General features: G+C 38.0%; 2 protein-coding genes across 5 annotated transcripts in view; one reads left to right on the top strand and one right to left on the bottom strand.

Moving 5' to 3' along the window:
• The window catches only part of CMSS1 (cms1 ribosomal small subunit homolog), a 222,888-nt gene that overhangs the window by 144,450 nt on the left and 50,627 nt on the right, over positions 1 to 27,811 (bottom strand). The gene's annotated exons all lie outside the window — the stretch shown is intronic.
• FILIP1L (filamin A interacting protein 1 like) overlaps positions 1 to 27,811 on the top strand; it is a 188,514-nt gene that overhangs the window by 112,088 nt on the left and 48,615 nt on the right. Inside the window, exon 7 of the mRNA XM_040089027.2 lies at positions 6,537 to 6,715. Coding sequence (XP_039944961.1) covers positions 6,537 to 6,715 — 179 coding nt within the window. The remainder of the gene's footprint in view (positions 1 to 6,536; positions 6,716 to 27,811) is intronic.

Raw genomic sequence — 27,811 nt, 5'->3', positions numbered from 1 at the left:
CCAACAGCAATGACACAGCTGAGCACCTTTGTTCCCATTAATTCAGGAGCAGTCATGGGGATACCTGCTTGGCCTGCAGAGTTACTATAATGAGCTGGAGAAGAAACTTCACCCAGGCACAAATCTAATATTCTCACATTATACTTAAGTAACCTTTAGTTTAATTACACTGCTATACTTTCTGAACAATGTTATCTGATTCATTTCTGCCCTGCAATGCAAATCAGATTGCGGTTTTTTTATCCCGGGTAGTTGCCTCCAATCCAGATAAACACTTTTTAACACACTGCTCTGTAGGGATGAACATCACAAAATAAAAGCAGAAATTATGAATAAAATTCTCCTACCAAATGTTTTCCAAGTTTTTTGAACTGAAATATACCTAAGGGCACACAGATCATTCCAGACAAAATTATGTCAGGCTAAAGGTCAACTCTCATTTCAGAAGCTCAAAGGTTAAAATCTATGGATATAATCTGTAACAGATAAAGTCCATCTATGAAGCCTAATTTATTTTATAACATTGTGGTATTATGTCACAGAAACTTTGGGCACAAATGAAAATGATTTGAGAAGTCCAAAACAGTTTGAAAACATAAACTCAGTCTGTTACTTTACATAAGTTTATACACACTCTTTCCTTCTTACACTTAATGGCAGAGAAATAATTTCTAGCACCAATGGATTTGGCAGTTTCAAAAGGCAAAGATTAACATCCTGAGAGCAACTGAAAGAGTAGAAGGACCACTGCCACTTCTTGGTCTTGGTAAACCAAATGATACTGTAATAGGCAGGCATTCCACAATTTCAGTTTCAAAATCCCCCTGAATTATGTCAGAGATCCATTTTGTTCATTTTTTGTTGGTGTTGTTGTTTTTTGGGTTTTTGTTGTTGTCGTATTTTTTAAAACACATATAAAGACCAAAGGAGAGGTGTAACCAGCCACAAAGTCCAGGAGCAGACTATTTAAATCCTCCCTTTTGCTACTAGGACAATATACCTTTGTATCTGCATGTGAATCTCACCCTTGGGAGTTTTGCCTGGTAGCTTTGAACACAGAGAGTCTTCCCAAAAGTCAAGTGAACTTACAATTAATTTCAGAAAGTAACTGTAAGATTTCCAGTCCTTCACCATTCTCTTGCAATACTCTTACTTATTCTAAACATAAAGTTTCTTGGCAAATTTGATTAAGAATGTAGTGAGAAAATTTGGTGATGACAACTTTACTCATTGGGAACAGGATTCAAAGGTGAAGAAATGTAGCAAATTAGAAAGCAGTATTAACACAACTTCCTCTGCAAAACCTATGAGAAGTGTGACACACCAAAGCCATTTCATCTTTGGCCATGAGGAGATTTTATTTTTTAATAACAGGTTTTTTCAATCAAATTTGCTCTACAGCTATTTCCTTCTGTGACCCAAAAAATGTCAGATAAGATTACTGTTAGCACTCACATTTGAGGGCCATAGACTTTTATTTTGGTTTTGTTTCTCAAAGGCCTAAATAGTTTTTCCATTCTGTGTGGTTTATAAATCTAGAAGTAGTCAGATTTCGTGGAAAAAAATCTGTATTCTGATCCGTTGTCACTTCTCTTGAATTGACAATGAAAAGTATTCAACATTCTAATAAATACAGAATATATAAGATATATACAGAACAATATAAGAATAATTTTCCCTGATTCAAAAATAAACAATCTTTTTTTGAAGGAATCAAAAAAATCAGAGATGGTGATGTAGGAAAAGAGAGATAAAGATGAAGACTCTGCAGAATTTGTGGTGGTCTTTTCCTCTTCTCTTCATGGTATCAGAAAGCAGATTATGGTTTCTAACTCTCCCAATAATACAGCCAAAGATAAAAAAGAATAAAAAAGATCATGTGCCTCATGTTCGAAATAGAACAAACTTCTTATCACTTTGAGAGCTCCTCTAAAAGAAGAGAAATAAGAGGAAAAGTCTTTTTCATCCATCAAGGATAATTAAAAATTGAATCAATTTTTGAAATCCCATTGCCAATCACCCTGGGGAAAGATGTACCCTCATCAGTATTTTCACAAAGTCTATCTGATTGTGTCCTCACAATAACTGCTAAGTGTTGGTCAAAACTTTCCAAGCACCACAGCTGTAGGGCACCAATAATTCAGTCACAGGAAGAGATTGACACAACAGCGCTGATAACGTGGCACTCAGGAGAAGACCACCAACCTATCTGCATGGAAATTTGTCTCAGATAAGGTCGAAAAAGGCAAGGGAAGAAGTGCTCCCATAATCTCTGGTAATCCTAAACTCAGGATTATTCATTTATAAACAATGACTGTGAGGATATTATTAACAGAAATAATATTAGACTGAACTTAGGATAAAAAGTGTAAGTGCCCTGGATTTTCCTCTGGCATACCACCAAACACAAAACAATCTAACAGGAAAAAGATTAAGAGTTCAGTTCTGATGTAATGGATACGAAACACACCATCCTCCCTTGACTTCAGTCAAGAGTTAGTGGCAAAATATAGTTAAACTACTAAATTCATGTGAATTTTTGGCTTGCTCAACTACTCACAGTTACGTAAGGCTATGCCTCTGATTTTCCATTGTATTGTACAGCGTGTTCAAGCATTAATTCTAGCAGAAAGCCCATATGGTTAGCAAGAACAAAACAACAAATCACTTAATTAAGATTTTATCACTTTAATTTTCAACAGAAGACATTTATACTGCTGCTTATTAATCCTCTGTGGTTTTTAGCTAAGGACTGTGTAGGCTGAGTAAACTTGTGTGCATGTATATAAATCGATATTTCTGTATGGGTACATCTAGCACTTGGCCAGAGCAATCTGAGGAACCCCGGGCTGCTGGAGACAGGATCTCACACCAGCAGGGGTTCACACGACTCGTCTCTCTTCTCTGCTGGAGACGTGTGAGTGAGCCCCAAGATCTCACAGGGAAAATGCAAGGGTCCAATTTGCTCCCCAGGGAGGTGTCCTTATCTTGCAGACGGACACATCATTTTCTCAACAAACCGCACAGAAGGGCAGCAACCCAGTCCCAGGCTCGGCTCTGTGTGGTCATGCAGGGAGGGAAAGGTGTGCTTGCACAGGGATACACAAGTGTCACAAGGCCAAATGCCTATTCCTATTACATATCTCACAGGCAGATCTCAAGTGTGGGCATTAATTGTGATGTAGGATTGCTGTCTCTCCAGTTCTCTCCTTTAGGACCCACCCGTATCAGGAGACAGTCCCAGCACTTCTGCCCTTCCCTCTTGAGCTCGCACTCCTCACCTTGTTCCCACCCACAACAGCCAAATGCTCACAATAGAAATGATTTGACAGCACACTTAAAAGAAACAGAAATGCATCTTGTCCCAGCAACAGGAGAAAACTGCAACATGCAAACTGCTGTAATACAGCAGCTTATTTACTTTTCTCTTACTTTTTCATGTGAGCAGGTCTCCCCAAGATACTACTCTTCTTTTTCCCATTTAAAATTCTTTGTTCCAACTCCCTGCCTTGAATACACACCTCACCCATCCCAAACATCAGCTTGGAATCCAAACTGCTGTAATCTCAACAGTGACAAATGCGCTACCGTGAAGTACAAAGTACGTAGAGCTGCAAACCAAACCCTGGAATTACTTACTTTTATTTTTGCATACATGCTGCTTGAATTAACCTCTTGTAGCCGTTCAACAAGTGTTCTAGAGCAAACAAAACACACAGAACACATAAAACCTTCCTGGCGGGTCCCACATCCTTTACACCAAGCCGTGCAAGAAGCAGGGATATTTTATACTTGGTTAATGTTGCTTAGCTGATGACTAACCCAACCCTCATCTCAGTCAAGCATTTACACGTTCGGAACCAGGATCACCTCATTTATGATCAGCTTGTAGCCAGACATGTCAGTGCTTTCTTACGACAGCAATTTACATATCCCCTCAGATATTTACATACACTTTCCAAGTGGTGGTCCAATCCACATCAATGCCTTGACTTTCTTAACCCCATGCATGCAGCCTGCCTGACCTCACACTGAGGGCTGAGACGAGCAGGCACTCGTGCAAAGCTGATGCCCAGTTCCTATCAATTTAAGCAAAACAGAGCCATAGTTAAAAGCAGCACTGCCCCAGAACTTTGGCAAAAACCAGGTGCCAGGTTGCTTTCTGACAACAGTGTATACTCATCTGACAGCATCATCTTTAAAAAGACAAGGATTAGAAACTTAGGTGATAGCACTTCATGCATCTGTAACACCTGTTCCAAAAACACTTCTGAAATCTTGGGTGGTGGGGTGGGGGGAGGATATTGATAAAACATCTTTCTGGTAAGTTAGAAACTAAACAAAAGATTTCAATTTTTAAAATTTCCACTTCTGGAAAAATAAGGGAGGGTGGACAGTTTTCCTCAACCTGACCTTTTAAGGCAATCCAGTTTTCAACTGCTTTAAAAGATACAGAAAGCACAGCCAAAAGACTCCTGTATAAGGCGACTCTTGCTCACTAAGAGAGATTGTACATGCAAGGGTTTAGGTAAGAAACAATTTTCCAGGGGAAGTCCTGCTTCAGGATCATGATTCCAGTAAACAGTCTCCTTGCTAGGATAAAACATACAAATTATCAGTGAACAAAACAAAAAAACCTTAATGATCTGCTGTAAGAGCACCACAAAACAAATAATCAAAGGTTTCTTCATATTTCTTGATCATGCATGAAACAAGCTCAGCTATGTTACAACAGAGAAGACCCCCTAATGCTGTAAGTAGAAAGTGCAGAAAGTTTCGAAAAACGGTTCACATTTTTGTTGGAATATTTTGGACTCAAACCATCTTCAAAGCCTTGTCAATAGCTCCTTCTTCTTCATTCTTCAGTCAACAAAAGTTAACAATTATTTAGGAAGAACATAAGAGAGTACATATAGCTTTAAAAGAAGCTGAGATGAGCAGGAGAAGACTTGGAAACCTAAGAAGATATTGATGATATCCTCACTCATTCAAGAAACTCAGGTTTAGGCATTCCAGCTCTCCCTGTCACCATTTCTATTGGCCAAACTGTGAATAAACATGAGGAAAAGATAATTAATCATACTCCCTGGAATTAAATTGTCCAAAACAAGCAGTGGCCCTAAGAATCTGAAACCCCAGTGTTTCTTGTGGCACATAGAATTCCTTGTGCGGGAAACATCAGAGAACCAGAACCAGCTTTGCTTCCCACACTGTCCATTTGTGAATTCTTTCCTATTAATAGAGTGAAACACTACAATCAGACTGACCTACTAGAATAGACTGTGGTTAAAAGGAGGCACTGGGCTGTGAGCTCAAAATTTCTCTTTTCCAAAACGGACACAAGGATTCCTAAGTTGACCTGATGAGGGATGCAGTCTCCGAAGGGGAACAAGCAGGGAACAAAGTTACTTACAGACTTCCCAGATCTTTTGATGGCCTCCAGTGATCCTCCCTGAAACTTCAGCTAGATCAGTACTGGCCAAGGAGGAAAACCACTCATGGTTTCATACACACACTTCTACAACTCGGTCACATACTGAACTCAAAATTGTAACAGAATCCTCAGAATCACAGTTTTCTCTAAGTTTGTGGAATTATTTTAACAGCATAACTCTAGTGAGCAGTTAGCCAATATTTCAGTGGTTTAGAAAAATTAAAAATCATTGCCAAAAGTTAAAATACATTATTTATATTAAAATACCACTATACAGTAGTATTTAGAAAAACTGAAAATTTTTTGTTGAAAGGGTGGTCAGCCATTGGAATGGGCTGCCCAGGGACATGGTGGAGTCACCATCCCTGAAAGTGTTCAAGCAATGACTGAGCATGGCACTTAGTGCTAGGGTTTAGTTGGCATGATTTGACCCAATGATCTTGGAGGTTTTTTCCAACCCTAATGATTCTCTGATCATTTGAGGTGTTAAGCAGAAATCCTTGAGGAAGGGAATACTGTGCTATAAAGGTGCCATCTGAAAGACAAAGACCTCAACAACACGTGCAATCTGAGGAACAAAACACGAAACTCCGCCATTAAAAAGAAATACTTCTAACTATTAAAAAATTCAGCACTTACTTATTCCAGAAACCCAGAGCCCCGCACAGAGTAAGCACAAGAGACAGGATTACTTTGCACTCTTGGCACAACCATGCATTTACTGTGAAACCAGAAAACTGCTTTTTGATCTACTTCTACCTTACAAAAACAATTTAATGCTCTTATTTCCTAGGCAGCTATAAGTGAGGCAGCTATTTCTAGTCAGTCACCCACTGTGTGAAGCACTGGACAATGCTTCTTCTGCCAAGACATCTGGTTCTCTACCACAATGATCAATGAGAAAAGCACAACTCTGAGAACAGTAACTGTTAATTAGTCAAAAAATGTTGAGGATCACTCATGGCAGGAGGAGGAAAGGAAGGTGACTGAGGGTCCTGAAAAACAGTACCTCATTTTTCTAATTTGTTTGGATTAGACTGAGAGAATTAAACTGATACCAGATGATCTTTTTTTGGTTTTTTTTTTTTTTTTTTTTTTGCAGCTTGATAAAGTTGTAGAGAAACAGAAGGAAGTTCACAGAAGAATGCTGGAACAACTTCTAATGGTAGAGAAAGCACACAGACAGACACTGTATGAACTAGAGGAAGAGAAGAGGAAGCACAGCAAATACATGGAAAAAAGTGATGAGTTTACAAACTTGCTGGAACAAGAATGTGAAAGGTAAGGTTACCATATACCACAGAACTAAGAATTAAGTACAATTTAACATTACTTCAAAGGATCCCTCTGCTTTCTTATATTGTACCCACTAAAAATCATGCATATTTGTGGAATTGTATTTTAAGAGTTCAGCTATGAAAACATAACTAATGACTTCTAACAAACAATAATGTCTACATCTCTATCAGCCAGCAAGGTAGGTCAAACACTTGGCAGATTGTTCAGCACTGTTGCAGGATGCCAAGGATGTTATGTTACACTGCAAAGAATACATGCAGATGTATCTACCACCTTATAACCAACAGGAAGCAGGTGAACCTTCCAGTGTGTTTCAGAAGCTTGGTACACACTACAGTATGGAAGAAACAGAATGTCATCAGGCATGCAGCCTTTCATCAGGCAGAAGAAAAAGACATGAGGAAAAGTAGATATTTGGACAAAATATAGAAATACATAGAGAGAAAAAAAAAGGCAGAGGATAATTTCCAGAAAGCTTTGAAAGTAAGAACGACAAAGGTCTCATATCAGGGTTGGCATAAAAGCCATGAAAACAGCCTTATTGTTAAAGAATAACCTGAAGGTGCCACAGCTTGTTTAAGCACAGAGTTGCAGTTTCAATGTCAATTCTCAGAAGAATTAAGAACTTAATATCATTTACTGACTTTAAAAGAAGCCACTTTATACTGTGACTTCTCTGAATCTGCAATAAAACTGAACACATCCTAAGGAAAAAAATACCAAAGAACATTTCCTATTCCCTGTATAGCTAGCCCAGAAGATAGGAGAATATTGTCTCAGTTTCCTTTTGCTTAGGAACAGATGGAAATGTTTGGGTGTGAGAACGTCAAGCCTATTCTAAACTCACATTATGCATAGATAATTCTTCCTTTGCTTGGCCTGTGTAACATCATGTCCTACATATTCTGGCAGCGCTCACCCCGTGTGCTGCACCTCTCTCCTGCACGTCAACCAAAGGCAGCGCACACCAAGCACACAGCCGCATTTACGGCTCATAGCTACAGAGCCTGCAGAAGAAAACGCTTTGCTTCTCTGAAAAAATGTGTACGGATGCAGGCAAACAACGGCACACAGAGAAAAGCACATACTAGGAATTATTCTTAGGAATCATCATCAATCAGGAACCAAACTCAGAGATCAAGGGAAGTTTTCATCTCTGCTGTCTTCTCCTTAAAATCTGAGACATACATCTCTTAGAAGCAGAGCTAGACAACTCCACTTGCTAAGAGTGGCAAAATGTTACATCAAAATGTGCTCACATTGTGAAAAGCTGCACAGAGGAAAAGACTGAGCATTAGAGTAATTTTTTTGTTTGTTTTAAACGGGATAGACGTGAGATTAAAACTCCTTTCCCTGTCCCTCTTTTATATCCCTCTACCCTCCCCCTCTGCCACACCTCTGTTCCCATTCCCAAGAACACTGTAAAGCAATTACACTATTGTCTGCCACTTTTAGTCAAGCTGCTTGGAAAATGGTGGGAAGAGGGGGAATGCTGAGGTGCTTAAAGAGCCCTTAGAGGATATAATAATAGATTTCAGGTAAAGAATCAAATTTTTTTTTTTTTTTTGAGGATGAATTTTTTGTGGAAAACCTTAAGGGGATGTGATGTCACTAGCTGAGCTGATTCCAAATTGTTTGCCAAGTAATGTCACCATCAAGATCTCCACACAGCTGCCTGCCATAACAGGAAAAAAACCCAAACAAACAAACAAAAAACCACCCCAACAAAAAAATCCACAACCAAAAAACCACTCACCAAATTAAGGCACAGCTCCTCCTACATGAGCCTGCCTGACATGGCAAAGTGACCTTTTCTTCCACTTCAAAATCCTTACCAAAATTTACATTTTCTCAGGATGCAAACTTTGCACTTGGATTAAGAACAAACAGAACTCTATAAAAGTTTCACACATAAAGCAATGACATGAATTTTTGCTTTACCTCCAACACAAGTTTAAAAAAAAAAAAAAAGGCAGCAAGTATTCACCAATGAACTTACTTTTTTTTTAGTCAGAAGCAATAACCTCTTCTATGTGATGGATATATAGCATTCCAAACAGTATTTCACATTCAAAGCAAAATCCCTGATTTTCAATTAGCCAAAGACTTGTCTTGCTTTTATCAAAGAGCAAGACTACAGTATATGCTAAAGATATCCTTGGAGGGTACATAATGTATACAAGGCAAAGAAGGTGCATGAATAATATGTGACTATGGGATCAAAAGGCAAAAAACCCTAGATGTTATGAGATGATGCTGAGATTCTGAAAACTACTTATGGCAAGAATAAAGAAATTATTAGTTAGATCCAAGTCCCACAAACTGTTCTGGATATACTTTCAAATAAGGCAGAAAGAAAGCACTTTCTCTCTTGCCTCAGCAAAAACAGAACTGAAGAATTTTTAAATGAAAATGTTAGTGATAAATTTTATCAGATGATCATGTTTTACATAAACTAGACAACCCTTTGTCTCTGTGGCCTTTATACTGCCTTATGCCCTTCACTGATGGCATCTCCCATAGAAAGAGTTAATGTTTGGATTGTGCAAAATGTAAGTCTTCGATGACTCAGTAAAAGCTCTTGACCTTAATCATTCAAGAATTTGACTTTACAGTAAGGCAACAAGACTGTCCTCAGCAATTGTACATTGTCAGATTTGGGAGGATAAAGCTCATGACAGGATGAATGAAAACCTTCTAGATTATAAGAAGCAGATTAGCATTCAATGTTAACCCTTTAGGCATTTTAAGCATTTTTCTTGTTGCCAGACAAAAACTAATCCTCCATAGTCTTGCTGTACTTCAGAGACAAAGACTGATCTTCAAACTGAACAGTCTCATTCCCTACAACAGACAGCAAACAAAGAATAAAACTATCCTTCTGCCATTGTATTGATCCATCTTCAGTCACACTTTTAAAGCACAGAGCCACAAACAAGCCACAAGCCTGAGAACCCCTAGCATATGAGAAGTTCTGTGGAAAAAAAGAGGCCAATGGACAACTGGATAGGTCTTTCCTGCACTTCAATATGAAAGACTGTATGTGTGTGTAGACAAGACAGGAACACCAAGACAAACAACCTGTGCAGGGTAGTGTAGCAGACCAAGTCAACTAGAATCCAGAAGGGAAAAATTCATTGGGCGCAGCAGTGTGGGTTTTTTTTCTGGTTGAAGCTTAAAGAAACAGCAGCACCAAAGTTCAGAGGAATGTAAAAAATAGTGAGTCCAGAAACTGGATACACAGATGACTAGGTGCACCTAAGAATCATGCCATAAAAGCTACTGGCCTTGTTTAGAAACTCTTACATTTCAGGAGGCTGGGATATGGAGAGCAGGATTAAGGACTACGAAGAAAACTTACTTTAGACTCTAATGCAGAGTCCATTGTATCTTCCCTGAGGATATGTGCATTTGTCCAAAATCACTTATCCACATTCCAAATTTTTGCAGCACAGTTAAATAAAAGCTGCTGTTTTAGGAAACATTTTACAAGAGTAAAATATGAAACTAGAAGGTTCTCCAGCTATGCAGGTTCCCAGTTTGAAGACACATGTCATATGTATACAAGTATTTATGCATTTATGTAGTACTCTCTACCCTACAAAAAACCCCCCAAAAATAAACCCAAAAAACAAACAAACAAAAACCCAAACCCCCAACAAAACAAAACAAAAAACCACAAAAGAGCAAAATAGTAACATGTTTAACACTTACACAGTCCTTTTCCACTGGATATCTCAAGGAGCTTTAAATATTATCTAAGCACAGCTATTCCCCGTTTTCTATTTACTGAAATTAAATAAACATATGAGGAAAATAAATCAATCACAGGTACCTGAGGGTTAAACTGGATGGAAAGAAGAAATGTCCCAATGTATAGGTGTGTTCCTTCTTCAAACTTTCTATATCCTATACAGACCCTCAGCTATACAACGAGTAAAATTTTATTACAAAGATACACCTGTTAACAGGTGAATGTTATTCAGTAGGACAGGGAAAAAAGGGAGCTTGCTAATAAGCAATGTAAATACATTTTTAAAGGTAGTTATGATAAATTTTTCTCACCGAATTCAAATATGAGCACAGAACTCTGCAGTTTGGTACAGAAGGAAATCAATAAGACCTTAAGGTTAAGGATCATCTACTAATATGGGCCTTTTTCTATGAAATCTAATCTGCAGAAGTCTCACGCATGTAGTCTTTCTCATCTAACAAAACACACAAAACACTGCTGCCACCTGCAATGTCAGTCAGTTAACACAACAGCCTATTGATTGATACCGGTTGGAAGGGGTCTCTAGAGGTCTCCAGCACAACCTGCTAAGTGCAGGGCTAAGTTCACAATCCAAGCAGGTTGCTCAGATCCTTGTCCAGCTGACTACTGAAGATCCACAATGTCAGTGATTGTGCTGGCTGCCTGGGCTCCTGATGCAAACTCAGGCATCTTCACCAAAAGATCCGTTCCCTCACTTTTATTGTAGGCATCACTCTGATCTGGATTTTGCGCCATGTTCAACCAAAACTGCTCCCAACAAAAGCTTAATAACATCTCTTCTGGCAAAGCTCTTAATCCATCTTCACTTTCTCTGATAATCTGGCTGCCTTGGGCACAAAGGAGCTCTCAACAACACCTCCTTGCCATTTCTATCCACACACTTCCTGTGACTCCAGCTTGGGTTTATTTCTCTGAGCATTCCACAGCATACTCTGAGTTGGAAACTTAACCACTGTCCACCTCTGCTCAGTTCACAGCACTCCATAGGTCTTATTCTTTATGTCTTTTCTTCATCCATTCACTCCCTGGGCTTCTCCTCATGAAACTCAAAGTCAGGCATCATCTCTATGATGATGACTCAAGTGTACTCCAGCCATCACCAAAACAATAAATCTCACCATATGAGCAACTTGTCATCATTCCCAACTCCATGAGAACAGAAGGGAATCAGTCTTTTATCCCTTGGCTTCATCCTTACAATTCTCTAATACCTCCATTCTTAAAACTGGGGTAACTGCTTGTCACTCAGCCTGGTGTACTTGGACACTTTACCTGAGCCTTCCCACATTTAAGTCACACAAATTCTTGTTCGTAGCACCTCCAAGGAAAAAAAATAAATTAAAAACCAAAGGAACAAACAAGCCAAACACACGCACCCAAATAAGCCAAGCATCTTTCTGTATGTTCAAATAAATTATTTTTTAGGCCCTCACTTAAAATACTTTTTGATCACTTCCACATTAGCTATTTCAGTCTTCTCTGTATCTTCCTTGGATGCACACTCAATACTGAATTAAGGCTGTTTTTTCCCTTGTGTACCTTCACAATACACTCTTTCACTCTAATACAATGTTATTACATGGAATAAACATCACACTAGAACTGTACCAAAATTAAATTATATTACAAGACTGCTCAGGGTTTGAGTTGGTAAGAAAGTAAGGTAATTTCAAGGAACTGAGAGCTCTAGTCAAAGTGTTTTGGGTTTATTTTAAAGTGTCACATGAAAATAATTGCTACCAAGAGTAGATCAAGTAAACAGTGCTTGAAATTCGGGACAGGGTATCAAGGAAGGAATTTTTAAATAAAAGCTGAAGTGTATTAGTTGCCAGCATACCATTGCTATACTTTAATTCAAACACACTGGGATAATGATATTTTGCATGTCCGGCTCTGGAAAATTCAATATTCTGGAAGAGTGGGTATAATTAATATTTGCTATTTTTCTTAATGAAGCCAATTAAATATTATAAGAAGCAGGACCTTATCTCTGCAGAGAACTGCAGTAAAAATAAACACTGTCAACTTATTTATTCTACACGTGTTACCAGCGGTTTTTAATTTCATGCACACTGAACTATTGTTGTAGATTGCATTGTACTCAAATGCAATCATTTCCTTTTAGCTTTCTGGCAATGAGTTATATGTATTACATATGCTGGAGACTATGTCTTGCAAGCTGTGAAATGGATGCCAGATCTGTGTACATTTGACCTTTTTCATGGGTATCTTGTGTAGGTGAACAAGAAAGACCCACCACAAGCACAACATTAGCATTCTCATTCTACATCACACTCCAATGGGACAGCCCCACTAATAACACCACCGAGGCACAAAGAGAGACTCAAGGAAGTGATGTACACAGATTAATTACCTCATGCTCGTATGCGGAAAACTATGTAGTGTTGCACTCCATAACTTTCAACAGATGTTGTGAAATCAAATATTTGTCACAATTCAGGGATTTGAAGATGCTTACAACAGCCTTTGTGCGTGACAGAAGATAAAAATACTTTATCTTAAAGCAAATAAATAGCATTTAGGGTAAAGATCCCCAAACTGTTAAACAAGGTCACACTATGTTTTTTCAATGCAAAAATCCAAGAAAAAATACAAATAGAAAGAGGGCTCAGCGTTAACATAACTGAGAAATTCTCTCTAGATCGGTGGTGCAATTCAAAATTATTCCACCTACTGTCATTAGCAAGGAGGTGTGAGACCTAAAGGACAAACATTTCTCATGCAACTCCACTGACATTGGTGGAATGACACAGAGAAACAGACTCATATTTAGATTTCTTTTAATTCTGGGCGCACAACATGTCTGTTCACTGTTTCAGGCACACTATCACTATTAGCAACCAATATCATTGCACACTTGAAGGATGGGCAGGGCACAGTGAACAACCCTAGCCAAAGGACATTCTGCTACACTGCTACACTCGCCTCCTGTGTGGGGAAAGAGATGCTCATTGCCCTCCCTGCAAAAGGACATAAATTCTGAAAAGGACAACTGTGGAAAGCCACCCTTTACCACCAGGGTGGTGGCCCTGGTCAGCACTTTTAACCCTCATGTCAGAGCTCACAGGGAAGGATGACCTTTCTAAGCTGGCAAGTGTCACTGTATTTATGGCTCTTGTAATCAACACCTAAGCAGTGACCAGCATGGGCGATGAAGCACAGGCCAAATATGCTCAAAGGGAGGCACTGCCCTCAGTAATGGGGACTCACTCGGGTCACCAATTCACACTTCCAAATAAGACTGAGTGCACTGCTCCGTGAGTGGCACAGCATAACAAGTCTAATCGTAAGCAACAATAGAAGCAGATGACTCTACCAAGACCTGTGTGTGACCAAAGAAAGACAGGGTGCACTTCTGACTCATTGCAGGGTGGGGCTGTGAGAGAGCGAGAAATTGGCACAGGATTTTGTAACTGTAACTTTGAAAAGCAAACACACAACATCAGACAGACAGAAAAATCCCCAAATCATCTCCGAGATAGAAAACTTGACACTCTCATAATTTTCCAAAAAAAGCCATTGCTATGGGAAAAGATGTACCCTCCTGCCTCTTTGAGTGTGAAGGAGGAGAGATCGCCTCCTCCTTAATGAAGTAAAGATCTTTCTTGTGGCAGAAAAATTTAAGTGACTTACATGTGCTATAATTAGTTTCATATCTTAAAAACAGGCAGGAGAAAATGGCCATGAGAACTTAGAATGCAGGTCACACATCAGTGACCAAGACTTGTGATCTAAACTCAACCAAGTTTCCCATGGCATGCTGTGAGCTTCAGTGCATTTATGCCCAGCTAGAAAAGCTCTGTTATATACATGCATATGAAAAAACGATGCATGGGAGACTGAAGCAATCTAAGAAAAATGCCTCAACCTCATCTCTGTGCTGAGACAGTCATTTCAAATAGAGAACAAATAAAAAGATCTAAAGTCCTAAATCGGTTGAGAACAGAGATTACTTGAAAAAATTGCTAAAAATAAACACCAAAATCTCACATGGCAATTCTGATTTTCATGTATTACATTATTTTGTTTCTTGAGCCTGAAATGCACACTTTAGAGCCTTTCAGAAAAACACCACACTCTGGGACAACATAACACAACCTATTTAAAGTCTGAAGATCAAGAGTGCGAACACACTGGAAAACTATGTTCAATATTTGTATCTTTCTACTAAGAAGATTGGAAAAAAGACACAGAAATTATCCAAAAGTTTGAGAAAGACATATTGAGCTCTGGTTTTTAGAATTTGTGATTCAGGCTTGTGTATGTTTCAGTGTGTGTAATGACAAGGCACAGGTCAGACGTCCAAATTACAGAAAAGTCCTGATCTCCCTAGAAACGTTCTATAAAAGTTGCACTGTCATAAACAGAACTATACTTTTCTATTCATTCAATAATTAATTCTCTTTAACAGTTCAATACAGTACTTCCTCTACGGAAACATTCTAAAAACTTGGCTAAGACTGAAAAAGAACCCTAAGGCACCTATTTTGGTAACAGAGAGATCAATAGCTGATAAAACCATAGGAGGAGACTTTGAGTGGGCTGCAGTAAGGTCTGCTGCTTCAGGACAATTCCAGATGGAGAACTGCCCACTCCCCTCCTGTGGTAGGTCTCAGCTGCACACCCCTTAGGGTAAATTCTGACACAATGGCCCTTGTGAGGCACAACTTGAAGGAACTCCAAAGACTGAGCAGGCAGAGAATTAACCAGTCCCTTCATGCTCCCACAGAAAAGTTTATGATGGCTGGTAAAAGCTGGATCTTGTACAAACATTCTGGCAAGGGAAGACTCCAGCACTAAAGACTCTTGAACCATAACTTGATCATCAACAACAGCAACAAGCAGATAAAAAACCCAAACCCAACAGTCGTGATGACTACTGAGAGATGTCAGGGGAAGTATTCTGCCATAGAAAACTTTTATTCCTCCCTCCTCCCCAAAAGAGGAGATTAAAAGCCCAAAAGGGACAATAACACTGAAATTACTCAGTTAACTGATTTATGTTTGGCAGATTTGGCCTAGCATCAGTTACCTTCTCCCAGACTCTGCCTTTGTGTTGGAGAAGGGAAACTCACTGAATCCAGAAACACGGTTGTTTCCAAATGTGTACTGAAGATACCTTGCACAGGTCTGCTCCCTTTGTCTGACCAAGACCCACTGAGCATCTTCAGCAACCAACTTAAGGCACTACAAAAGCACATCACTAAAGCTGCTCTTAGCCTTGTTTACTTCCTTGCCAATACCTTCCAAGTCACACATTCTGCTTGAAATTACATGAGCTGATTAAAAACCTTCAGCTTAAAACAGAGCTCTTCACTTTTAAAAGCGGTCAAGGTCTTTGGCTTTTAAATACTACTGGAAAACTCCTTAGCCTCAGCACTTTGATTCACAGCATCTTCAAGTCACTGAGGAAAGACACATGCCTCACAAACATTATCAGGTACTAACAGGTACTAAACCCTGTTTTGCTTAAAATACCCTTTCATTTCAGTAAACCATAATTGTTACCATCTCACTTGCACTTCCTTACACATGATGCTAGACATCTCCAGGGTAAGGATGTGCGGGAATTCCGTAGGGATCAAATCAGACCATAACCTTGCAGAAAAGGAAATAAAACCTAGCAGAAATGGAGACCATGCACCCTCCTCTCCCTTCACTCTGATTTGTTTGCTAAAAATGTCAGGGTTATCAGGAAATTCTGAGCACTGTAAACCTTGTTCTGACATATAAATTTACTATTAAAATGACTTTTAGGAATGTTCAGATCCTACAGCTTGCGTTTAAGTCATCAGGAAATTGGGACATAATTTATTAAATGTTTAGACAAGATTTCACATGTTTCTCATTTCAAAATTTCATCTTGCATCCAACTGAGGAACTGAGAAGCAAGACCTACTCCCTGAAATCCTAAAATTCTCCCTTTTTTTTCAATAGTGTTGCCAGCTAAACTCTGGATGTCTTTGTGTTCTGTCAGACAGGAGAATGAGTCAGTCTGTCCCTAACTGGCTTTCTAAAAGGGAAATTGAGAAGTTTGACGACATATTTGGATAAACACACTCCGTGGATAAAGTTACTTAACTTTTTATATCTCTAAGTTTGCAATAAACCTCCAAAATCCTTATAGTCTAGATTTAACTATAGCCAATAAAAACTATAGGTTATAAATAAAGTTACTGAAAATCACTCTGTTAAAACTCCAAGGACCTTGTAAACATGCTTATCAAAGCTTCACCACTGTAATACAGCACCTCATCCATAAATCCATGTTATTAATTGCTAGTCATCCACAACTCTTATTGAAATATCAACCCTACATAGATTGCCTTTGGTCCAGAACCCAGTTTTCTCATGGTCTCTGAACATAATGTAGCAGCCAACACTAGCTCTGAATGAAGCAGCAGTGAGTAAACTCCAAGTTTATATAGTTCAATTCTCCTGAAAAGACAATGAAAACTGCTGTGATCATCTCTATGTGCTTTAGGTCTCTCTGAGTGTAGCATTTGGCCTAGAAATAAAGGATGATTGAAATATACAGAACTGAATATACAGAAGGGCACAAATGCTGAGCTGATTTAGCTTCCTAAGCCCTCAGTTTGCTAGAGGGTAACGAGGTTTGTAATATCACTTTGGGATGCATCATTTCTTGCAATAGCAAATATCCAACAGCATGGTGTGTAACTCAATAGTTTTATCAAAGGAACATTCTTACAGGTTCAAGATCCTGATCTCCCTGAATTCCCATAATTCCCATCTTCTTTAGCTCTGTATTAACTTCAGATGCAAAGTAAGAAAAGCAGGAATTCCGATACAAAGAAAGAAAAGAAGGCATTCCAAACAGAGCTTTTACTAGCTGCACAACATAAAACATTTCTTTCACGTGAATCAGCCTGTTTTCCACATATGCTTATTAGGATTATCGAATTTTAAGATTAGTTTGGTCAAAACTTCTTGTCTGCAACCAATCTTAAAATTCAGCTCATTCCATATAATATCAGATTTCACTGCCAGCATTGCATTAAAGTCTGTCATTTAACGGTTACATATGCAAAGATCTGAGTCTCAGAACAGTACACACAACCTTGCCCTTGGGTATTCTGATTACTAAATGCAAAGACAGGTGGTTTTATGATACGCAGCAGATATCCACAGAATTTCTTGGAGAAAACTGAGAAGGACCTGTTCATGATAAAATAACAACATATAAAAGAACTTTCAAAGTGCTTGGAGAAAACACTTAGCTTTTTAGCCACCTGACAACAAGACTGTCTCCATGGCTACATCTTTGAAATAGTTCTAGTACCAAAGCACAGGTGATTACAGTGATATTTCATAAAGTAGTTGAGAAAATTATGCAGAAAGAATTCAGTTTTATTAGACTGTGGAAGGCTTTTGGAATAGGATGCACAACTTTGCCTAAAATACAACAAAACCAGGCTACTGGTATTTAAGCTTAAAATTGAGATAAAGACTATTTAAATTTAACAGAAAGTTGGCAGGTGCAGATGCAAGTAGTTCAGGGTAACACACCAATTAGAGGTGCAATCATTAAAACTCTCTATTCTTGGAAATAAAGCATTTAAGTAGCTAATGAAGATTGACAGGAAATAGCAAAGCTCTGTCTAACTAAAGAGCATTTCAAACAAGCAGAATTAAAAAAAAAAAAAAAAAAAAAAAGGACAACTACAAACCAAAGAACAAGGGTGCAAGAGCTCCGTTGCAATTTCAAGAATCCAACATAAAAATTAGTCTGTCCAGTTGTAAATGTGGTTTTATGCAGTTTAATGGATAAAATGTGGTTTTATACTTCTAAACTATGTGAGAAGAACAGAGAAATATGATTATACTATTGATAAGTATTTAAATCAAAATTAGAACACATTATGCTGATGTAGGAGTTCTACAGCTGCAACAAAAAAAGAAAAACAGAAAAGTGAAGCCAAACAAGATAAATGTATTTAACTGTGTAAAAGCATATCTAAATCTTCTGTGAGTTGAAGTACATGTACAAACAGATTATCATATAGATGCTAGATACTGATCATCAGTCTAAAATAATGACAAGGGCTGAAATCAGAATCTGAAGACCTTTCTCCTCTGAACAATGAAGTATAAAATTAATTTGGTTCACTTGTCAAAATCTACTTTTTATTTTGTATTTATCCCTGACTGACAGCATTGGATTCCAATGTTTCGGAAGTCAAGGAGGTTTCCACATTAGACTCTTTATGGAGAAAGAGTCTGTGAAGCCATCTGAATCCACACTACTAGTAGAAAAAGCTTTAAATTAAATTTGTACAACACAAAGTCTTACTAGCAATTACCAGGACTAAATAGTATTTAAGTATTCTAAAAGAACTTGCATGAAAAACTCATGAACAATTAGCTGGTGGGTCCTTAAAGCTGACAGGGAAATGGGAGACAGCACTAGTTTATAAAAAGAAAAGAAACAATGGTAAAGAAGAGAACTGGCATGTATCTGGTGAACACAGAAATCTCAAGCAAGTTGAGGGAAAAGCAGAACGATGTGCCAAGTCTGCTGTCCTTCCCCACCTGTCCTCAAGTAATGCTTTGCTGTTCTATACTGTTAATCCTGGTATCTGAACTGAAGCAAGACTAACTCAGCTTAGAGCAGTTCATTTACCCCTCTCTCCGTATGGATATTTCTCTTTAATGTGCATAAAAAAGCCCTTGAGGGTTCGACTACTTACATACAATTGTTTGAAACACGTATTTACAATGGCCAATTTTAATTGAATTTCTTAGCCTGTGCGCCCATCCATCATCATCCCATTTCTTCATCCATAAGCTAACTTCAACTAAAATGCAGGAATCTTCTGAATTACTCAATGTCTACTGGGCTCTTGAAAACAGATTATATTTTAGTGTCCAGGATATTAAGCAAGAATGCAGTTTGACCTCAATAAGAGTACTTTGCAGAAAACCTTTGTGTTCCTCCCAACAAAAAGCCTGGTAGCTTGCACATTATTGGTCAATAAAATAAATCCAGTCATGAAACAAACTTCCATAACTCATTTAGTTTCACTATTCAAAGAGCCAGCTTTTTTTCCACGGCAAATAATGCTGCTTTTACAAACAGCTACCAATCCTTACTGCGCCCAAATGAAGAAGCACAATCAGAAGTTTGATTTGCCATTGCAAAAGCTGAATATTTGGATAGCTGTAGGATATCACAACCTTCACTTTTTCCTTCTTTTCTTTCTAAAAATCAAAGAATGAGATCATGGGAACCCATGCATAAGCCTCTTGAAAATATCTATAATGAACCATTTAGTCAAATTTTAAAGAAGTAAGTACTAGCATGTGGCGTCATAGTTTGAAAAGAGCTCAGGCATGCAGCCTTCATTCTCCTAGAGAGCAGCAGCCAGACTTCCCAATGAAATAAGGCATGCAGCAGTTCATAAAAATAATGGGGAGAGGAATAAAGATGCTGAGCTCAAGGGAACAGTTAGGCTTTTAAAAATCATTCCAAGTAAAGCAGAGCTCTCCTACCTCCAAGAAGAAAGGGAGAGGCTGTTTGTTTTTAAAAGAAAAATACTAAAAATATCTTCAATTACATTTATCTCAAAAAATGCTGGAGAGAACATATCACAAATGAATGCACACAGAAGAGCAATTAGACAAAAGGTATATGACAAGTATTTAAGACACTACAAGAATTAGGACAGAGGAATACTTGGATCCCAACACAAGATGACACTTAAGACCAGGAATGCAGAAAAAAAATCCATCCTGAAGCATTTGAACACCATTCCACTTCCTTATAGCATCCAGACATTTATCTTAATTATTTAAGAAACTTCCCATGTTATTTTGTTTGTTCAGCTGTTATAATTGCAGTGGGAAAGAAAAAGCTGGTGATTTGCTGTATAATGCTCAAGAAGCCCTTCCTTATTTCACACAAACTTCTCACTTTCCTGCATAAAATGGAATGATGATGCTTAAGTCATTACAGGTGTCAAGCCTTACTCACTGTCATTGCATTCAGAACAAATACATAAAACAAGAGAGTATAAACAACTACATGTTAGAGGAATTTGTAAATACCTCATAAAGTATATACTAAGCAGACATTCAGATGCAAGTTTTCTGCATTGGTTTCTTTCTTTTTTTTAATGTTAATTCTATTTGATCCATCTGTTCTTAGAAACTTCAGTCCTTAGTATTAAAATCATTCAATTCAATTTCCATTTCTGTTCTTGTCATCAGCTCTTTAAAGAGTACATAGTTTTGCAGCCATTATGGCAGAACATGGAGTTTTGATTGCAGCTCAAAAAGAATCCCAGCCTTCCCTTCCTATTCAGATTATGTTACTGTTTCTCCAGTCTTACACGAGATGATCTCAGGACCGGTATATCATAGCACCTTCTAGTAAGCCTAACATGGAGTAAGTTCTGCCCTCCTACTGCTCATGTCCCCCCTCTGCTTTTGAGTATAGCTGTAAATTATGTCCAAACAAAACCGGATCTCTGTTCCATATTTGGCATTAAAGGCAGGATACAGCCTAGAGATTCAAAGCAGGGGACTTGGTTCAGAAGGCTCCACTCGGGCTGATGCCCAAGATCCCAGTGTTGTCCATGGAAATAAAGCTCCACTCACGTGACTAAAGACAGGCATCTTTACACACACTAAAATCCCGCTCCAGAAGTGATGACCTGTAGATAACGTAGCTAGGTCACTACCCCTTTCCGTAACCTCTTGCTGATTAATTTGCAGGATAAATCTGTACTGGGCTCTTTACTTATACCACAATCACTTGTAGCACAGTTTCTGGTACTTCTTCCTCGTGTGCAGGTATTAACCAATGGCTCTGACCCAACTTATCCATTTCGCATCTACAGCATCTGCCTATTCAGATTTCTTACCATTCTACTTATGCCTACGCATTTAGACTTCACATTTCAGTTTTAAGGAAACATCCTCTTGAAAGAAAATGAAATCATCACATTGGGGGGAGGCAAACGGCAAAATCAAAATCACAGAAATATCTGAAAATTATACATTTCATAGAAGTCCGCTAAATTGCATTTTGCATTCTGAGTTTGGACCAAGTGGAATGTGATAAGCAGGTATGCCACGCATGGCGGAATTTGTGACAGTCCTCACTAGGATACACTTGGTAGTAAAAAATAAAACTATTAGGAAAGTGGTTCCAATGCCACATGGTTAAAAAAAAAGATAAAAAGTGAGAAAGAAAAAAAAAATTATTTGATTACTGCTGTCTTTTCTCATTACTCATGTAGAGATATCCCTATTTATCAGCAAAGGAAAGGAAAAATATATAATGACATTTTCATGGGAAGGGGAAAAAATACAACCCCTATTTGATTCTTAACTGTTTGGCCAAGTTTAGAGTTACAAACTGTGTTCACATTAAGAAACTTAAGTTTGTTTGAATGTTTATTTTATAAAAGTTCTGAGCTGAGAAGCTTGCAGAGTGAACTGCATGATACTGTCAGTGTAAATTACAGGTTTTGTTTGCCACAGCCCTGAGCAATGAGCAGCTGGCCAAGAGCCAAACGAAAGGGCATAATTTAAAACACTCAATCAGTTATATTCTGAGATATTTTGTTTAGTGTTTAATAAGCTCTCCAGGGATGGAGAAATGACTAAAGCACATTGTCCTGACATGAGCTAAAATGGTCCCCTCTTGTCACCACATTTCTGGGAATTTGACATTAACGCAGTAGATGAACCTAAGTCCATATATAAACACATACACACACATATATACACACTCATATTTTTGCACATATGTATATTGAGATACATTTTATTTTAAAGATTTTCACATCTGATGTTCTTTAGTGCTTTCTACCTTTCAACTGAAACATCCATAGCCAGTGAAATTTCCATACCCATTTAAACATTCACTCATCTACTCTCTCTGCACGATTTCTTGTTTCATATGTTAAGAGAGGACACAATGGAATGCATCATACAAAAAGGATCATGAATGGGGAACTGTTCTTTACCTTGCATTATGGAAAAAGAAAGCCTCTATTAATATAAAAACACGGCAACTCCAAAACTAAAGGTACATCAAAAAGCTTGTATCTTTTATTGAAAGAGAGATTATGACACTTCAACCAGGAATTTCTAAGCCCAAAAGTTTAGGAAATTCTGCTGAACCTATAGATACAAAACAAAGGCACTGAAACGGTTGACACTTGTTTCTGAGGATTCAGTAGCATGCATGAAAAAGAAGGGAAAAATGTAATTTTGAATTCAAATGTATTTCTGATTAGAAATCAAAATGAGACATTATTAGAGAACAAATTATTCTGCCCATGCTTACCCTACAGTTTGCCTCCTACACTTCTGTTAAGCATTCTATGCCAAAAGTCCTGATATTATGCTAGAACAAGTCCTAACGTGCTTTACAAATCTTTTTATTCTCGGCTTTCAAGTCACTATGAAATAGCAATGGCTGCTGTTGGTGCCCTTAATACACATAACTCTATATGAAAAAATTAAGGTATTTTTGAATTCCTGGAAGGAGGCAAAGAGAAAGGAGTTTGTAATGTCTATTCCCAGACAGGGAGGAATCAATGAGAAGTGTAAAATTCCTGTCCTGGTGACCATAATGTCAAGTGCATTTAGGTTTCAATTAATGTCATCTATTTACATTGTTGAAACATTTATTTCATTAGTATACAGGTAAGATATTTTTGCACACTTTATTTTCTCCACACTAATAAGCTAACATCCTAGGAGTTTACATCTTTTAAAATCATACAAACATTCTGCTTAAAAGGAAATGGTATAAAACAACATCAGAAGACATTCTAGACTTTAAAGCCCAAATATTTACATAGGATGTCTGCTCTAATCATGTTGCATCCTCCTCTTAGAATATTTACAAACTTCAAATTATAATTTGCAATAAACCCCCAAAGCATTAGATTTGTTGTCTCTAGTTTATTCAGAGAGCTCTCCAGAGTATGCAATTTCTAATCATCTCTAGGCAAAATTTCAACATGGAAAACAATCTACAACAGCATCAGCACTTCAGACAGGATGGGGAAGTAAACAAGAATAGTGACCCCCAAGACCCATAGAAGAAACTCATCACAGTACAGTAAACTAGCACACCTTATATCTGAAAAAAACAACTCCAATGACACTGGATAAAAGCATTTAAAGAATTTTCAAGAAGCTCAAATCTACTCCTATTGGAAGCTGTAGCTGAGAGAACATCTCATCTTCTCAGCATTAGAAAAAACAGATTGAACTCCACCACGATATCCAAATCCAACTCAATTTGCAACTGTACTCAAAACAGTTCAAACCCACTGCTGTGCGCCAGCACAGGTCACACACGCGAAAGTCAGAGCTACACATCTGCACAAAGCTTTTTTTAAATATCCAAAGCTATACTTCAAGAAGCTAATAGTTCAGTAAAAACAAGAGTGACTTTTTACAGGGCAACTAATTGGCAGTACTCCTGCTAAGATCAGGATCCTAAAGTTCAGCTGATCTAGAGAAGGATTTATCATTAGGAAAAGACAAAATACTGGTGGATGTTATCTAAAGATAGGTGGCATAAAAGCACAGATTTTGACCTTCAGTCAGGGAGGGATGGCAGCAGGGGCTGTCATATAGCATTTGCTATATGGTGATTGAGGTAAAATGGAGCAGTAAAACTTTTGTTCAACTCGGGAAAAGGAAAGGGAAAAAGGATGAATTCACTGCTAACATCTCACAAGAAGTACCTACATGTGCATGTGTGTTCCATACCCAGCAAGCAGCCCATACGTGTCCCTTCGAAATCTGTCCTTCTACCGGATGGCTGCCACTCATGGCACACAGACAGGCAGCAACCCTGTTGCTTTAAAAAGCTGTACAAACCATTTGGAGTTTCCCACACCATAAGACTACAGTTACATGGTGGTGAAGTACCAAAAAGCTCTTCCTCTGACATGCCAAGTCCACACAGCATTTCATGCTGGTGCGATGGCCAATCCAAGGAAAGCCTCCAACCAGTTGAAGTGTTTATGATACAAAATGTAGTTCCCTCCTCAACCATTAGCTGCACAGAAACCAAAGCATGACCCGAGCAGCAGAAGGACCAAGCCTCTTTAAATGCACTCTTCAAACTGATGCATAATTAGGAGGCAGGGGGTCATAGAAAGGATAAATGTCCTGTCCCTTCTGACCTGCACTGCTGTACTCTCTGCATTTGCAGGATTCTGCTTGCATGGAAGTGGTTCCACCAAAGTCAATTTACTAAACTAAAAAGCCAACAATCAAACAAAATAACCCAAACAAATTACAGGGCAATTAAATGCATTTGCATGTAAGTAAAATAAGACATATGGAAGCTACCAATTAGAAAATATTTAATAATTTTCCTAAAACTTCTTTTAAAATGTCTCCTCTTTCTTCCCAAACAAGCAGTACATTAATAATTTTTGTTGCACAGGTTCCTCTCTCCACGCAGTTAGAAATTCTTTTTTTTTAAACTGCAAAGATTTCTATGAATTTCAGATGCATTTTCCTGGCTTTTTGCTAACATGGGTAACAACCAGAATAACATAAATAGGTTTCCTTTCAAAACATTTGTTTTAATTAACTTTGCTGACAGTATTTGCGATGTCATTTACTCTGGTAGTGATACTAGCTCAGATTTCTCAAGTTTTCAGAGTGTTACTTGTTGACACAATACTAATTACGGAGGCTGTTTTCATTGTTTTGGTTTTGTTTTTTTAAGAAGCTAGAGCTGGCTTTTAATCTATTTTTAGAAGTGTAACACAGCATACTTTCTGAATTTCAATAAGATTGGTAAATAAGATCTGCCCTTCACTCCCCAGAATAAGCCACAATTGTTACCATAATGCAATCAACTTACCAGTATTTATAATCTGACATAAGACTTAGCATCTCAAAATTAAACCACTAGACCATAAAATCCCAGAGCCAGAAGAGGTCAGAAAGAAGAGTGAACAAAATTAAAATGTCATTTAGTCAATTTTCCTTTTCCATGCAAGGACTAAGATCCCCATGGAACAAGGGCCAAAACAAGACCAATCAGTTGCCAAGTTACAGCTCTCCACGGGCCCCACCACTCTTCAGAAAAGAGGCCACATTTCTGAAGGCAAATGTGGTGGGAGACATTCTCCCAGGGTTTTGATAAATCATTTTTCAATAGAAAGAAAACAGACTGATTTCCTCCTAAGCATTTCAAGAATATATTATTTGGATTGTAGAGTTTTCAGCTTCAGGCCAAAGAGCATTCCTAAACACACATTTTACATGTCATCAGAAACTCTACAAGACCAGGTTTGACCTTGAACTTCCCAACAACACTCTCCCTTGAAATGAATGTTTCAATTCAGGGCACAAAATTAACTGACACACAGAAGGAACTACCCACATTCCCTCCACATCACATACAGTTTGAGATTCTGCATTTTGCTTACAATTGGGCACAGACGTATGCGTGGGTAGAAACCCTTGTTTTTAAAAGTCAGCGGGTTACCTCAGCATGTACTGCACACTGGAAACACTATTTTGGATGATGCCTGTTTCCAGGACAGCTATTCTATTCATTAAGCAGTACACCTTATGTTGCATTAAGCATTAAACATTCTAGCTAACTCAATATGGTTAAAAAAAAAAAAAAAAAGGCACAAACCTGAATATTAAAATAAAGGAGGCTTTCAATTCTTCCTCTTTTAAAATGAGAATGTGAATGAAGGTTGGTTTGTCTACTTGCATCCAGATTTCCCCTTCTGTTCCTTGACTGAGGCTCTGAATATCTCCTATCACCTTCCTTCCACTCCCTCAGAGAGCAGAGAAATTATGAAGGCACTGTAAGATGAAGGCCACGTATAGAAAACCGGAATAAATGGAGCATGCATTTTTGTCTTTAAATAAATCAGTCCCTCAGAAGTTAAGTGTACCAATTATGTGGCTAACGTTAGGGCAACAAATTTTTCCTTGCCTTCCTATTGCCATATGCCTGTCATTTCTTTCCTACATTTTCCACTCACTGTTTCAAACATATGTTGCCACTTAGATGCCAAGAAAGGAATCTCTGAATTACCCCCTTCAAGAATGATGGAATGGCAGACTGAATGGAGCCAGAAAGAGCACCATTAGCAGTTGTTCACACTTCTGTTTTCTCTTAACTTCCTCTTCTCCAAAGTTTATTCCTTCTATACAAGGGGTCTAGAACTATAAAGCCATCTATGACTCATGCTGCAAAATATACAGCTGCAGCCATGAACTGGAGAAGCAATTTTTTACTTTTTTTTTTTTTTTTTTTTTTTTTTTTTTTTTTTTTTTTTTAAGGCCACCTTAAATAAACTTTTTTCTCCTTTAGTTTCCAGACGGAAGATTCCTTGTGAATCGCTTACCCAAGCATCAACACTGGTGATCCAACATTCTTGTAAACTTACTGCTCAGTTTACCAGTGGTTTACAGCTGTCCTCACTGCAACTCCTGCTTCCCAGGGGCAGCTGGGGTGCACACTTAACAGTTCCAGAGTAGCGCACCTCAAAAAACATCTATAACACTACACATGCCTTTGTTTTTGTTATCAAGAGAAGACCATGAAAAGCTAAAATCATGCAGATAATTCTTCAGGAAAGTGGGTGGAAAAAAAGGGGTAAAAGATGAATGGAGGGGGGAAAAATGGATGCTGTCCACTAAAAGAGAAGTGAGCAGTTACCTTGGTACCATTAAACAGAAGTAATTAGTCCATCGAGAGATAAATTTTTAAAATAGGTTTAAAATAACCAAACATTTCCAAAAGGAGTCACTCAATGATAAAGAGCACAGAAGTAGATATATTGGCCAGTTTCAAGGGAAGTTTCATAGAATAAAAAGTGTTAATAAACTAAACTGAATTAAAACAAAACTTCATTATTTTCTTCTCTGGTGCTCTTGCACAGACTATCAGCATCACAATCACAACGTGACAATACTTGATCTTTTCTTTTTCTGGTTTAGTGTTTCGTTTCTTTGGTTCATGGATTTCAGGTTTTTGGGTTGTTTTTTTCTCATTTGGTTAGGTTTTTTTGATTGTTGATTTGTTTCAATGTGAGGAGATGTAGACAGAGGTTTCCAAAGGAAAAAAGGGAACCATATATTCAATGTCAGAAAATTACCTAAACTGCATAACCAGAGACTAAAGAATTACCTTTTACCTCCATTTAAATTCTCAAGAGCATAATGAAACCAATGGAGATGCACAGCCTGAAACCTGGTATTTTCTAAATTTTGCAAAGCCACTGGTAATTACTTAAAGACATGGG

The sequence above is a fragment of the Hirundo rustica genome, chromosome 2 (genome assembly GCF_015227805.2).
Source record: "Hirundo rustica isolate bHirRus1 chromosome 2, bHirRus1.pri.v3, whole genome shotgun sequence".
Classification (NCBI taxonomy): Eukaryota; Metazoa; Chordata; class Aves; order Passeriformes; family Hirundinidae; genus Hirundo; species Hirundo rustica.
Note: the sequence above shows the minus strand (reverse complement) of the source record. Positions and strands in the feature narration are given on the sequence as shown.